This window comes from Antedon mediterranea, chromosome 10 (genome assembly GCF_964355755.1).
Source record: "Antedon mediterranea chromosome 10, ecAntMedi1.1, whole genome shotgun sequence".
In the NCBI taxonomy this organism is placed as follows: Eukaryota; Metazoa; Echinodermata; class Crinoidea; order Comatulida; family Antedonidae; genus Antedon; species Antedon mediterranea.
Window position 1 is genome coordinate 10,729,352 of NC_092679.1, and position 16,710 is coordinate 10,746,061.

The window sequence follows — 16,710 nt, forward strand, 5'->3', positions numbered from 1 at the left end:
CCTTCATCATCAACATCATTTCACTGTGTCGTCCAACATAGGATTTTTCATTTAGTAATCACAATCGTGACTCTCTAACGCATGCCGGCTTTCGGCCCATCCTTCATCACGTTGAACGACCACGGAAAATTAATTGTAATTTTTCCCTGATATTTCACTTTTTTTTTATATGTGTGGTGTTATATTATGAATACTCGCAAACTATACCAATTAATTTAAATGCATTTTCCTCCCAAATTGTGATAAAATATGGTCACGCATATACTTCTGCTAAATGCGTGACAAATATGTGGTCACGCATGTGTTTGTTCAAAATGCGTGTTTCGTTTAAAATCACTTTGGAATGGGGTACTGTCCCGGTTGGTAACTATGTATATATGCATTATTTTTACAAAATTTTAACAATTGTAGAGAATGGGTCTTTAAATATATATATATAAATAAATTTTTTTAATGAAATAAAACTATGTTTTTTTCTTCAATAGGTATGCTTATTTTCTAATTATAATAGCTGTAAGTTTAGGAGAAGTTCTTTGTTCTAATCATGAATTGGTTCAAATTCCACATCGTCAATGGTTCACATTTTCCAACATCAATCTAACAAAGCAAACCACTACAGGTATGGATTAAAACGTTTTAACTGTTAAAAAATTGTTTTTGTTTTATAAATTCCTTGCCCTCCATCAAGTATTTGTACAATCTTCATTATGCTCACTCTTCGGCAAAGTGTATAGTTGAATACTGTACTGTACTTTTCTAAAATTTAAGGCTAATTTGAATCTAAAAAAAATTGCAATTGATGACAATTTAGAGATATTAGAGAGGTTTCGCAATCTTACAAATACGATAACGAAAACGGATACGTCACGCACACGTATTCGTTTTCGTAAGCCATAAAAAAATCTGTTTCGCATGGCAACGAAATATTGAGGCGCGTCCAAAATATGACTGCGGTAAATTTGAGCGAAGCGAAGGTACGTGTTCCTTGGTGCTTGGCTGGTTAGGCCTAGCGTAACATCAAAGCGAGTGAGGACTTTAAAAACTGCTATTTATCTAATTTGACCTGGCATTTTAGTAAATTACTTTAGTAAACTAGAAAGCCACTCCGAGAGGGCATACCTCCGCCTACTGTAAAATTCTCCTACATAAGATTTCTCCGGTAAAAAAATATATATATATATTTGTGTGTGTCTTAATGCTGTTTGTGATTTAGGCTAATTTCATTACAAGCATTTGTATGCGCGAGTTGGGTGTAATGGTTATGTAACAAGCCTTTCAATTAACAATAGCTTCAGTCGACTAACAATAGAACAGCAACGCGAAAATCAAACGAGTGAATTTGAAAAGAAATAGGTTTTTTAAACTACTCGCATCAAAAAACGTGCACATTAAATCAAATTATGTTTTAAAATTACAAATCGCAAATTATAACTCTTGCCTCTTGTTAAAAAATGAAGTTTTTTGGACAAGTAGTTCTCGAGAAAATGCAATTTTAGTTTACTTGTTACTTTAAGACTGCTCGCCGGCTTTTGAAAAATTCTTTCCAATCTTTTAACACTAGCAGGTCTAAAAAAGTATACTAAAAAGTGGTCCAGAATTGGGACTGTGGTCCCAAATGGTCCCAAAATTTAATGGAATGGTCCTTGACCACATATCTATATGTCTATTCATTTTGGTAAAGATCTTGTAATTACTTTTTGAGTAATCCTGCTAACAAACAAACAAACTAACAAACAAACTAGCCTTCGCGCATAGCGCGATACTTGGCCAAATCAAAATTGGCCTCCTGACATTGACCCAATTTTCACCAAAAGTGTGTGTCTCATGCTGTGTGATTTAGGCTAATTTCACTACAATCATGTGTATACGAGTTTGGTGTACAGGTTATGTAACCAGCCTTTCAACGAACAATAGCTGCAGTCGGCTAACAATAGAACAGCAACGTGAAAAACACACTGGTGAATTTGAAGAGAAATAGGTTTTGTAAACTACTCGCATCAAAAAACCTGTATATTAAATCAATTTATGTTTTAAAATTACAAATCACCAATTATAACTCTTGCCTCTTGTACAAAAATGAAGTTTTTTGGAGAAGTTGTTCTCGAGAAAATGCAATTTTAGTTTACTTGTTAATTTAAGACTGCTCACCGGCCTTTGATAATTCTGTCCTTTCTTTTAACACTAGCAGGTCTGAAAATCATTTTTAAAAGTGGTCCAGAATTGGGACCGTGGTCTGGATTTTAACCAAAATTGGGCAGTGTCGTCCTTGCACCAGGTGACATGTATGGTAGTAATTTGGAGTCATTCGAACCAAAACTGTGAGCGCTAGAGTGATGACAAACAAACAAACAAACAAACACACACACAAACCGCACCAATCAACATACTTGGCCAATTTTCAATTTGGCCAAGTAACAAATGAAAGCACTCAGAAACTGAGTGAAGTACTTGGCAAAATATATCCACTGACTGGGAGCATGTTGAAAGATACAATTTTTGCTTTAGGTATTAGCTTTACATGGTTAAAATACTGATTAGGTTAATAATTTGTTTAAATAATGTTTAATACAAACAATTCCGGCATTGCAACAATGACCTTTCTAAAATCAAGATTGACCAGAATAATGGTCGAGGAGTGTCTTGAAGCTGTGCGGATTTGCGGCGCTTCTGCCTTAACCCATGTAGTAAGCTTAACCGCGTGACCAGTCGACTAATATTTTGGTCCATATCAAAGAATATGCCTATATTTAAAAAAAGACAGAATGCGTGCTTTTTAATATATCGTACGGAAGATAAGCTTTTGAGACATGACCAATATATCAGTTTTCCTGAAAATTAATAGGCATGTTCTGTAAATATATATACCTATGTACAGAATGAAATGAGGAAGGACACACGCAAGTACAGTACTAAAAAAACTAATTATCAACTAACAATAGTTTTATTTGAATAACAATAGAACAGGAACGCGAAAAACAAACGGGTGAATTTGAAAAGAAATAGGTTTTTAAAAAATACTCGTATCAAAACACCTGTACATTAAATCAAATTATGTTTTAAAAATTACAAATCACAATTTATAACTCTTGCCTCTTGTACAAAAATGATGTTTTTTGGACAAGTAGTTCTCGAGAAAATGCAATTTCAGTACACTTGTTACTTTAAGACTGCTCGCCGGCTTTTGAAAGTTTTGTCTCCTATCTTTTAACTCTAGCCGGTCTGAAAATAATATCATTTTTGTTATTTTTGAAGTTATTAATAAACCAATTTTGTTGATTTTCAATAGGCATGGTCTGAAAGTAAATACCTATCTACACCCAAAAATTCAGAAAGATAACTTGAAAACTGTAGGCGCTATCGTGCTAACAAACAAACAAATGAAAGCACTCAGAAACTGAGTGAAGTACTTGGCAAAATATATCCACTGACCGGGAGCATGTTGAAAGATACAATTTTTCCTTTAGGTATTAGCTTTACATGTTTAAAATACTGCTAAGGTTAATAATTTGTTTAAATAATTTTTAATACTAACAATTCCGGCATTGCAACAATGACCTTTCTAAAATCAAGATTGACCAGAATAATGGTCGAGGAGTGTCTTGAAGCTGTGCGGATTTGCGGCGCCTCTGCCTTAACCCATGTAGTAAGCTTAACCGCTTGACCAGTCGAATAATATTTTGGTCCATATCAAAGAATATGTCCATGTTAAAAAAAGACAGAATGCGTGCTATTTAATATATCGTACGGACGATAAGCTTTTGTGACATGACCAATATATCAATTTTCCTGAAAATCAATAGGCATGTTCTGTAAGTATAGAGCTATGTAGAGAATGAAATAAGGAAGGACACACGCCGGTACTAACAAAACTAATTATCAACTAACATTAACAATAGTTTAATTTGAATAACAATAGAACAGCAACGCAAAAAACAAACGGGTGAATTTGAAAAGAAATAGGTTTTTTAAAACTACTCGTATGAAAAAGCCGGTACATTGAATCAACTTTTGTTTTAAAATTACAAATCACAAATTATAACCCTTGCCTCTTGTCCAAAAATGAGGTTTTTTGGACCAGTAGTTCTCGAGAAAATGTAATTTCAGTTTACGTGTTACTTTGAGACTGCTCACCGGCTTTTGAAAATTGTCTCCTATCTTTTAACACTAGCCGGTCTGAAAATAATATCATTTTTGTTATTTGTGAAGTTATTAATAAACCAATTTTGTTGATTTTCAATAGGCATGGTCTGAAAGTATATACCTATCTACACCCAAAAATTCAGAAAGATAACTTGAAAACTATAGGCGCTATCGTGCTAACAAACACACGCTACCGATTACATATACCTCCTTGGCGGAGGTAAATTACTTTCAATAAATCTATAATTATATTATAATCATGAATCATTCCTAATTCAAATGCAAAATGTGCAAAATAGATCAAAAACTATACTCGTTTTGTAGTTACGAATATGACTGGTGATATTCGTCAACACGAATACGCTTTACGAATATGAAATGGGGATCAGCTCAAAAGTTTCACAAATGTATGACGTATCCGTTTTCGTTATCGTATTTGTAAGGTTGCGAAACCTCCCTATTGTGGATATCTGTAACCATTAACAAAGTTACATGGCATAACATAGAATGCTGGGAAGTCTCATTGAAATATAACCTTTCATCATCACCTCATGCCATTATTTGTACTATTACACTCATAAACATTCATTATTTGTATAATATTTTTGGCCAAAAAATAATAAATGAGATCACTTTTTAATTATTTTTGTGGTGTGTAGTGTGCAATATACCGCTGCTAAGATCGTAATCGTATATATCCTCGCGTAATTATCGTGTCCCTGTCATTAAACATATAAAATCATAATTATCGACTCTGGAAACATTAATGTACCAAGACCAGAAAATATTAATGACATTGTTGATCTAGCAGTTTTTAAGAACAAATAACTACATTTGATTCATCTTAATGCTAGATCCCTTCTGCCCAAACTTTCTGAGCTCAAAGTAATTGCAGCCAATACCAAGGCAGACGTTATTTGTGTCACTGAGACATGGTTGCATATGTCAATCACAGACAACGAAATAAAAATGAATGGTTATAGCTCTGTCAGATGTGACAGAAAATCAAAAATTGCTTTTAATGAAGTGCCTGTAACAGCAAACAGCAATCAGCAATCTGGAATCGGTATGGATTGACATACTTTTACCTAAGTCTAAACCTATTCTAATAGGGTGTGTCTATCGACCACCGAATCAGCATTGCTTTATCGATGATTTCAACACCCTAAGTGGAGGTAATGAAAAAGAGACCATTATATTAGGTGATTTTAATATCAACGTTCTCAATCGAAAGAATCCCCTTACAAAACAGTATAAAGAGTTGCTGAATAATCATGGCATGGACCAAATAATTAAAGAACCATCCAGAATTACGTCAACATCATCAACATTGATAGACCACATATTGTGTAACAACAAGCACACAATTACTCATAGTGGTATACTCATACGGTCTTAGTGACCACTTCATCACCTTTTGTATTAGAAAAAAGTCTCGTGCTAAATTAAACGAACATAAATTTGCTGAGTTTCGGTCCTTAAAAAATTATACACCCGAACTACTTAATTCCACATTATCTGAAAATATAGACTGGTCTAACGTGTATAACTCAAACGATGTAAATATTGCTTTTAATAATTTTCACCAGCACCTTATAACACTAACGCCCGTATTCTTAAACCGGATTTTAGTCGTAGTTCGAAGTTCGACTTGAAAAAGTCGTAGAGCTATTACTTCAAATTCGATTCAAAAACGAAGTAGTCGAAGTTTGCAGTTCGACTTAATGAAGTCGAGCTTTTAGTCAAGTTGCACACGTCTGGGTAACAAAGGCTATACATTGGCCAATGACAAGAGAGTATTTGAGGAGAAGACTAAATTTTGCGCATTGATATCACTTTCCATTTCTTACAACACTTTTTACGCATCAGGACTATATACATGAAAAATAATTTTAATCGTTAATTATTAGAACAATATCAGTATTAATTTAACAGTGAAGTATATTTGATTAACAACAAATAAAATCTTCAAAATATATTTAGGAACCATGGCGGTACGGTAACTTTTATATTTTCTAGGCCCCCAACAAAGTATGATCGCCACGAACCACGCACTTCATAGCGTGACAAGAAAGCGCTAGGCCCTCTAAACATTCCATGGCGTGGTGAATTGCCGCATCTCCCATTGTCGCTATGGCGTGACGTAGCTCAAGTCGGACTTGCGCGAAGAAAATAATGTAATTTGTATACAGTTGTAAATAAAGATGATTTTCATTATTATAACTTATACCAATGTATATTTAATTAAGCTAATATAAATATAGATATTTCATTCTTCAATATCTGGCCAATATAACAACTCAATGACTGTTACGTTTTTTATAAACATTGTTTAAAAACCATTTAGTCGACCATTTAGCCTGCCCCCTCCAGGACTAAAAAAATCGATCAAAATCCGTCTCGATTTAGTCGAGGTTGGCCTGATTTAGTCGGTGATTTAGTTGAAGTTCGGTTTATGAATTAAAATGACGTCATTTTTTTAGTTTTAGCTCGAACTACGACTAAAGGCGTAATAGATAAAATAGCTCCAATGAAGCGTATCCGCATTAAATCAAGAACTGAAGAATGGATGACAGGGGACATTCTTAGTTTGCTACGTGAACGAGACAGGCTGTTAAAAAAGTTCACTAACAACAAAACTCAATTGCATATTTATGAAGATTATGTTAAAATTAGAAATTTAGTTCAAACTAGTATTAAAAATGCTAAAGCAGATTTTATAAAAAACAAAATATTAGAAAATAAAGTAAAACCTAAGGAACTCTGGAGAACTTTAACAAATCTAGGTTATAGTAATAAGAACATAAGTGATGCAAAGATAGTGTTAAAAAACGGAGATAGTACTATAAATGACCCTAAAGGTATTGCAACAGATTCTTTACTCACGTTGCTCAGGATCTCAGAAATAAGTTACCTCAACAAAGCAATCAATTTCTACCCGGTTCTAGTTACTTTAAAACTCATTATGAAAAATATAACAAAATTTAAGCTTGATCCTGTGAGAGAAGAATTTGTTGAAAAGTTTTTAAGTTCAGTAAATCCTAATAAAGCCACAGGACCATTCCTGTTCAGTTTTAAAAGATGGAGCAATTTCCTTAAAAGGTCCCCTAACCCATATAATAAACCTTTCCCTTAAAACAGAAATTGTACCAGACCAATTTAAAATAGCAAAAGTAAAGCCGATATTTAAAAAAGGCGATCGTACTGACACAAATAACTACCGCCCTGTTAGCCTATTAAGTTGTACCTCTAAGATTCTAGAAAAGGCTGTGTATATCCAGCTAGCCAGACACCTGGAAGATAATGATGTGATAACAGATTCTCAGTCTGGTTTCAGAGAAGGGTTTTCCACTGAAACCTGTCTTACTCATTTATTGGATCATGTAAAATCAAAAATGGCCAATGGGTTTCTTACAGGTATGGTTCTGCTGGACATTCGAAAGGCCTTCGATTCGGTCGATCATTTCATTCTTTGTGATAAACTCAGAAGAATCGGATGCGATTCAACTAAATGGTTTCATTCTTATTTATCTAATAGGAAACAATTTGTTGAAATTAAGGGAGGTAAATGAAAAAATATGGCTATTGAACATGGCGTCCCCCAAGAGAGCATATTGGGACCTTTGCTGTTCCTAGTGTACATAGATGATGTTGTTTCATCAGTGTTGAATCAAAGTGTAAAGTGCTACTATATGCAGATGACTGTGCCATCTTGTATTCAGACCGAAACCCTAATACTATTTCGGCTGTACTTAGTACTTCGTTAAATCTTTGTAATGAGTGGCTTATTGATAACGGACTTACAATTCATCCAGGTAAAACTGAATGCATTCTTTTGGGAACTAAACATCGATTAAAAATTTCTCATTTCAACTCAATGCTCTTGAATGTGATATAAGGTATCTAGGTGTCCAGATTGACCAACAGGCTTCAAGAAATCTGATTGCCAATTCAGTAATAATAACTAGCGCAAATAGACGTTTAAAATTTATGTACAGACAGTCCAAATATCTTGATTTTTGTAGTAGGAAACTTCTCTCTTCAGATCTAAATTAGCCTATTTTTGACTATGCTTCCCCAGCATGGTATAATGACTCTTCTCAGGTACATAAACACAGGCTTCAGACTACTCAAAACAAAATATTCAGATTTATTACTGAATCAGATTCGAGATCTCATGTTGGTCAATCTGAGCTGAAATCAATCGGATATCTGAACGTTCCAGAAAGAGTTAAGTTCAAATGTTTATGCAATGTATATAAAATTTTTAATAATTCTGCCCCAATGTATCTAAATAGTAACTTTGTTCGTATTGTTGATTATCACTCTAGAAGGACACGTAGTGCCACAAATTTAAACTAGAATTTAATTCGTCACTTTGACGAATTATAGGTGATCATTTTTATCATTTTAATAAAATTAACATTTTTTAAACATGCATGTACGTTAACATACGATCGTTAAAAGTTGATGTACGCCATCCTATGACATGATTGCATATACACTTATAGTGCTGAGTTCTACCTATGTGTCATACAATATGTACAGTATATACTGTATATCTATATACAGTGTAGCATAGGTGAAATTACGGGACTCATATCGTGTTCTAATTTTTTGGTATGATGGAATTTTCAAAATAAACTCGAAGATGACAATTTCGAAAGATAATGAATTGAGCAAATAAATATAAGGATTGGAAGAAAATTTGACACGTAGAAGCGCAATGCGCGGTCTTTGAAATTTGTATAACTTTGACTAAAGAAATTTAAAAACTACTTTTTAACTTCAACTGGCCATATGATAACATCACAACATCCGATAGGCTTAATTTTAATATGAATTCATATCTACATTTCATCAGCTTTCATAATAAGTTATAATCTTCAAGGTCACCTTTAATTCTGAAGAGCTATAAGATATTCAAATGTATGGTGTAGCTGAAATTACACGACCTAGGTTATTCAAGTTTTTACGCGTGATGACGTCATCAAAATAAAAATTTTGACAACTCATTAGAAGAATAATTAATTGAGCAAGCACATACTAAATGATGAGAGAGAGATGTGCTCTATTGAATGTGATAACCCACACAAAAAGATAAAAATTCCTAATTTTTAAATTCAAGTGGCCATTTGATGACGTCATACCATTTTGTACGTCTAATGTGTATATACATTTGTATCTACAACTTATTGGCTTCCATAATAAATTGGGGGTCACCTGCCATTCTGAAGAGTTATATTCATTTTAAAAAGTCCTTTTTTTTTACCATTTTTAGCACTTTTGTACAATTAGTGTGCGCATTTTGTCATTTTTAACGTGCTCGTATAGCGTTATTTTAAGTCGGAATGGACTCAAAATTGGTGAATGTACTAAGGATTGTGAGTAGAATGTGATTTATACATCAAATTTTATTTTTTACGCATTTTAAGAATCGTGCGCACAAAAACGCATTTTTGCGCAGTAATTTTTTGAAACGCGCAAATGGCCTAATTCATGCTCTAAATTGATCAAAACCTAATTTTGCGCGTTTTCAATTTTTAACGCGCGATTTCACGTGCATGACCTTGAAACGCGCAACTTTTTATTTGCTAATATTTTTACCCTTGACCTGAAGTTTACCTGTAGTGAATTTCATTAATATGTCATAATGAATTATGGAGATATGATTGATAAAGTGATTTCACAAAATGGCGTATAAATGACGTCACGGATGAGTGATCACGCTGGAATGCTGATTAGGATTAAGTTATATTATTTGAAAGATATTCTGAAATTTTGGTAATCATTAACATTAAACTTTTTGAGATAATTGTTACACAAAATAGTGTACAGAAACAATAAAAAGAAACTAGACATGAAACTCGTCACTTTGACGAGTTAGTTATCCGCACGACAAACGCCATGTGCACGTCATACGTTGGAATATTGCACACAGCAGATAAAGATTATGGCATTATGACCTGAACTGAAGAATATCATACGTTGTTAGTGCTGAATTCAGTCTATTTTGTGTCATATAGTAAATACAGTATAATCTGTATACATATTACATTCAGTGTAGAATAGGTGAAATTACGTAACCCGCAATTTATTCAAATTTTTAACATGGTTACGGTATCAAAATGAAACACTAAGATAGCAATTTCGGGAGGAAATTATCTCAGTAACAACATATTAACGTGTAGAAGAAATTCGAATACGTGAAATATTGATGCACGCTCTTTTAAATGTAATGAACTATGACGCAAAAGATGAAAATACGACTGTTTTTATTTAACTGGCCATATAATGACGTCACAACATCCGATTGGCAAAATGTTCACATGATTTCATATCTACAATCCAATAGCTTCCAGAAAACATTTTAATCTTTAATTATCACATTTTATTCTTACGAGCTATAACAGATTAAAATTTACTGTAAAGATGAAAATACGTGAAAATATGATTTACATTTTTAGATATGATGACGTCATAAAAATTATAATATTTTTAACTCATACGAAAGATAGTTGATTGACCTAGACACTATTAAAATCTCGGAGAAAATGAAAAACGGATAAGTGGAGATGCGCTCCATTGAATGTGATGAGCAAAAACGAAAGAGACAAAAATCCCATATTTTACATTCGTGTGGCCATACGATGACGTCACAATGTCCGGATAGCCACATTAATGTTTGATCCGATATCTACCACTCATCAACTTCCAGAATACGTAATAAAAATAACTTTCACCGTTTAGTTTAGAAACTACGCCTGTTTAAAAAAAGGCATAATTTTGACGATTTTTTTAACTTATTGATCAAAAACGCTCACAAATTATCCAATTGGACGTGCTCGTATGACGTAATTTTAAGTCGAAATTGTAGGAAAAGTTGGTAAAATTACTAGAAAAGGCTGGAAAAACATAAATCACGCAAAAAAAGTATGTTTTTAATTTGCGCACGCGTGGGAATTTTTGACATGTTTAAAATGACATGAAACGCGTAGAAAGTTGATTAGAAATTGATTTTTCGCATTTTTAAATTTTAAACGCGCGCGTAACTTCTTGTAAAACATGCCATTTTTTGTGCACAAAAAGTTTGCCCTTGATATGACTTAAATTTTCACAAAGTGTAAAAACAAAATTACGCTTGGTTTTAAATCTATGATCAATTTAAAAAAATCATAAAATCACGCGTAAGTCACGTTGCGTAACTATGACGTCATTCAAAAATAGGAGGTGCACAACTTCACGTAAATGCCCATATGTTGACAAAGTTATGAAATGTTATGTTTACCCATTTTAGAGATACGCTCTGCACAAAAAGTGAGGGAGAAAGACTGAAGAATAATGCCAAAAAAGACACAGGACAGTTACAAGGAGTTATCCGCTAAATGCGGATAACTAAAAAAAAAAGAAAAATAATAATAAAGATTTCATACAATAACAATAGGTGATCATTTTATTCTAAATGATCACCTAATTATAGGATTCCAATAATTAAGGGCTGCGAACAAAAAACTTTTTATTACAACTCAATAAAAGCCTGGAACGCTATACCATTATATGTTAAAAGTAATATTTCATTAGAAATTTTAAATTGGCACTAAAAAAGCATCTCCTCAACATTTAATTCTCATGTGTAATAAATTATATAAAGTTTTTAGTATAATGCAATAAATCAAATAATTTTCTGTAATCTGTAAATTAAGAATTAATATAAAATAAGTGTAAAGATTAATTTTAATTTTTTTACTTTAGTGCAATAAATCAATATTTGTATATGGCTCTTATAATAAATCTTTTTTAAATTAATTAAATTTGTGTGAGATAAATTGTAATTTTTAAACTTTTATATTTATATACCATTTTTTGAAGGGTTCTTTTAATGTAATTTGTATGTTTTTTTTATGAGTTTCTTGTTTTTAGGACCCAAGTGGAAATAAGTTTTTAACTTTTCTTGGTATTCCTTGTAATCAAGGCCTGTGTTTCTGTGCAATTGTTTTTCTATTTTCTATGTATTATATCTTATTGTTTTTTAACCTTGATTACCAAATAAAGAAATTAAAAAAAAAAAAACTATATCAAAAGTTCACCACAAAATATTGGAAAAAAAGAAAATGAATGAATACATTCAAGAGTTTAATTTTTTAACAATATGATCAACATGATCCTCCCAAGAAAATAAACTGTCAAAACAATACCTAGATATTTATTCTACTGGAGGAAATTAAACATTTCTTTGGAGGAACAATATCCATACAAAATGTAATATAACACAAACAGATTCAGTAATTGTTCTTTCATGTCCACAGCTATTTACAAAAACATCCCAGATACACTTGAAGGCCTCTAAGTTGTTCTTCCAACCATTTGCGTTTTGCCACTCCTTAGCCTTCCACTTTTTGACCACCGGTCTATATTTTGGTGAAAGAAGAACAGGGTGACTGATATCATCCTTAGTAGATTTATACATATTCTAAGTAGATTTATTATTCATACATTTTCTACTTTACATCATTTAAGAATTGTTGTCAAAATATGTTTTATCCATTGCACAGTTATTGAAAATGTAGAAAAGGATGAACTGATGGCTATTATATATAATTCAAACTTCATACAGAAGAATATGATTTGCTTATGGGAACAAGCTTTGCAATACTACTATTCTGGAAGGTTTGTATTACTTACTACAACATTTAACAATAGTGTTTAGGCCAAATAAGACTTATTGTATTGTTTGCTTGTTATACTATATTAAACCAATTACATTTACTATCCTGATTTCAATCTTATTTTTACCTATTTTTATATGTTGTAACACCGTGCCTGTGTCTTCTTTGAATGATTTACTTAACATTGTGATTGTAGTTGTTGCTGTTTTCGTAGTTTTTAAAGCCCCATTCCCTACGTTTTTTAGATCTAATTTAAGATCACAAACTATATTTAATGTAAAAATAATACTATATGGTCCTATTGCGATAACTTTTTTCGTCTTTAAATGGTTAAAAATGTGAAAAATAAGTCGATTCTAATAATTATAGCGGCCCGCTATAAATCCCAAAATGCATTGCGCGCGGATTGATATTTTTGTTTTTCACCTGTAATTCGCCCACTTTTCGATCGATCGTGAGGCCAAAACAAATGAAAGACTCCTAACTTTTCAGCGAAAATACGGGTTTTCCCCAATTTGTATCAACGGAGTCTGGCAAAAATAGAAAGACAATTAATGCAGCAACTATACAACGTCAGGCTAGGTATATAGCTCGCGTACGATGTTCGTACGTTACCGATGTTTACCAGCTAGGCCTACAAAACTAAGCCTAGCTAGGCTAGGCCTAGGCCTAAGACCGTCCACGAGAGGTCGATCGCCGCGAGCTACTTAGGTAGTGCATTGTTTCTCACTTTTTATCATAATTCACCATAAAACGTACATTTAAGACAAGAAATGACATGGTTTAATGTTTTTAAAGTGATATATATGTATTATTTTCCAAAAAACGTCCAAAATTGCAGGGAAGGGGTCTTTAACCTGCATTTCCCTACTATTGATAATTTAATAAACTAGAGGGTTCGCTTGCACACCCTCTAGTGGGTGTACTTGAATGGTTTTTTCACCTATATGAATGCATGTGAGATTTTAACCTGTGCTAAAAATGAGTCTGGTAAGATGCGAAATGTATGCCAATTATGATTATGTACCCTATCAGAAATGATGTATGAGTACTTGACAGCAATTGGTGATCATAAAAACGTAAATGGAAAAAAGATACTCAATAGAATTGATAATTTGTAAAAATTTCATGGTTACTGCTGTATACTCTAGTAGTAGTAGCTAGATCAACTTTCTTATGCACTTTGAGGTCCAGAGAAATTGGTTTAGGGTGGTCAAACAATCATTATTGGCTTGGTTACACATTTTGAAAATGTGGCGATAGGTCAAAAGGTCAGGGTGAAAGGTCATAAGACCAAACACCAATATGCCCTTAAATCTCAACAACCACTGGTCACAGCGAAGTAATTTTGGTCTCAAATTGATCAGAAGGTATACATTTATATTCAGTCTAATGGGAACTACCGGTCGTAGACACTTGAATTTGGTTTTAAATTGTTCGAAATATATATTTTGTTATTTGTTACACATTTTGAAAAATGTTACAAAAGGTCAAAGGGTCAGGGTCAAGGGTTATATGAACAAATAAATAAAGGTACTTGTATCTCGGCAACCACTGGTCGCAGCAAGTCAATTTTGGTCTCATTTTGACATAATTTTATAATTTTTTGATATTAATTGTGCTGTATTTTTTTACATCTAGGTGGTATTTATTTGATTATACATGTTACCATATTATACCCCAAATAAAGATGCCTCCCTAAAAACCCTTTTGAACAATAAATGCCCGGGGCGTTTAATCGGATACACATAGCAAGTTACTTCTAGCATTCTGAAAAGAACTGTTGAGCTTGACGTTTCTATCAAAATGTTCTTGGGGACAGCAATAACTAGTACTTAAAATTGAAACAATTTAAAGTATCAGTTATTGCATAACATTACTGTCTAAGGATAAGTTATTGGTTATCCGCACTTGGCGGATAACCCCTTGTTATTGTCAGGATCTTTTTTTTTTTTTTTTTTCTATATTATTCTTTTTTCTTTCCCCGAATTTTGTTCGCAGCATATCTCTATTTTCTGGCCAACATAAGATTGTATAACTTTGTCATAAGGTTGACCTATAGCTGTAGATGTGCAGCCAAGCTTTTGGACGATTTTGGAGTTGCGCAGCGTAAGTTACGCGCGATTTTATGAATTTCAATGATTGATCATAGATTAAAAACCAAGTCATTTTCTATTGAAACTTGGTGAAAATTTAAGTCATATCATGCGCAAACTTTCTATGGATTAAAAATGGCATGTTTTACATAAAGTTACGCGCGCACGCTTGTTCAAAATTTCAAGATGCGCAAAATTCATTTCTAATCAACTTTCTACGCGTTTCATGTCATTTTGAGCATTTAAAAAATTCCCACGCGTGCGCAATATTTTTACGCGCGCGTGCGCACGTAAGGCTAAAACATGTTTTTTTTGCTTGATTTTTGTATTTTCAGCCTTCTGTAGTAATTTTACCAACTTTCAAACAATTTCGACTTAAAATCATGTCATACGAGCACGTAAAATTGAACAATTTGTGCTCGTTTTTTAAAAAAAATTTCAAAAATGTGTCAAAATTATACCTTTTTTTTGAACAGTCATAGATTCTAAACTACATGGTGAATTTTATTTTTTATTACATATTCTGAAAGTAGATGAGTGGTAGATATCGAATCATACATCGTATGGCCACCCGAATATCAAATATAGGATTTTTGTCTCTTTCGTCATAGCTCATCACATTTAATAGAGCGCATCACCACTTATCCGTATTCCATTTCCCTCAATTTTTTATATTGTCTAGGCCAATCAATTATCTTTCGCATGATATACCATTTTTAAAATTGTGATGACGTCATCATGTTCAAAAGCGTCAATAACTTTGGTCACTTATTTTCACCTATTCTGCACTGTATGTAGTACGTATACAATATATTGTGTTATACCGTATATACTTAGAGGTGACGCAAAATAGAGAGCGCACTAACATTTTTTCAATGCCATAATCGTTTTTTTGCGCGCAATATTCTAAAGTATGACGTGCATGTGGCCTTTGCGCTGCGGATAACCTAACTCGTCCGAAGTGACGAGTTCAAATCTAGTGTAGAGATATGTTTTTTGTTTGAAACATTATTAATAGTATTTCTGTTCATCTTTTAACCACATTTTCTATTACAATGAATGTAAATATGTATATTTCGAACAATTTGATACCAAATTTAAGTTTCTACGACCAGTACTCACAGAGATATGAAGATGCCATGATATGTGGGTCAAAGGTCAGAAATGACATTTCTGATAATTTTTGACTAAAATGTCCCATTAGATTGAATATGAAAGCATGCCTTCTGAACATTTTGTGACTAAAATTGACTTGCTGTGACGAGTGGTTGCTGAGATACAAGTATCTATTTATATTTGTTCATATAACCCTTGACCCTGACCCTTTGACCTTTTGTAACATTTTTAAAAATGTGCAACAAATAACAAAATGTTTATTTCAAACAATTTAAGACCAAATTCAAGTGTCTAGGATCAGTAGTTACGGAGATACATACATGCCCTGGGGTGTGGGTCAAAGGTCAGAAATTGCATTTCCGGTCATTTTTTACTAAAATGTCCCATTAAACTGAATATAAATGTATACCTTCTGATCAATTTGAGTCCAAAATTACCTCGCTGTGACCACTAGTTGTCGAGATTTAAGGACCTATTGGTGTTTAGTTTGATAACCTTTCACCCTGACCTTTTGACCTTTCGCCACATTTTCAAAATGTGTAAGCAAGCCAATAATGATTGTTTGACCATCCTTAACCAATTTCTGAAGTCAAATTCTCTGGACCTCAAAGTGCATACGAAAGTTGATCTCGCTACTAGAGTAGTAATGATGTAAACATCTAATCATAAGAATGTAAGATGCAAATAATATA

The 16,710-nt window shown here is 32.9% G+C and overlaps 1 protein-coding gene across 4 annotated transcripts in view; it reads left to right on the plus strand.

Annotated features, from left to right (window-relative positions):
* LOC140060360 (endoplasmic reticulum membrane-associated RNA degradation protein-like) overlaps positions 1–16,710 on the plus strand; it is a 37,558-nt gene that overhangs the window by 14,913 nt on the left and 5,935 nt on the right. For all 4 annotated transcript variants that reach the window (XR_011847316.1, XM_072106536.1, XM_072106533.1 and 1 more), the window contains exons 7-8: positions 486–619; positions 12,693–12,807. Coding sequence is in view for 3 of the 4 variants with exons in the window: in XM_072106536.1 (XP_071962637.1) it covers positions 486–619; positions 12,693–12,807 (249 nt within the window). In the remaining variant the exon portion in view is untranslated. The remainder of the gene's footprint in view (positions 1–485; positions 620–12,692; positions 12,808–16,710) is intronic.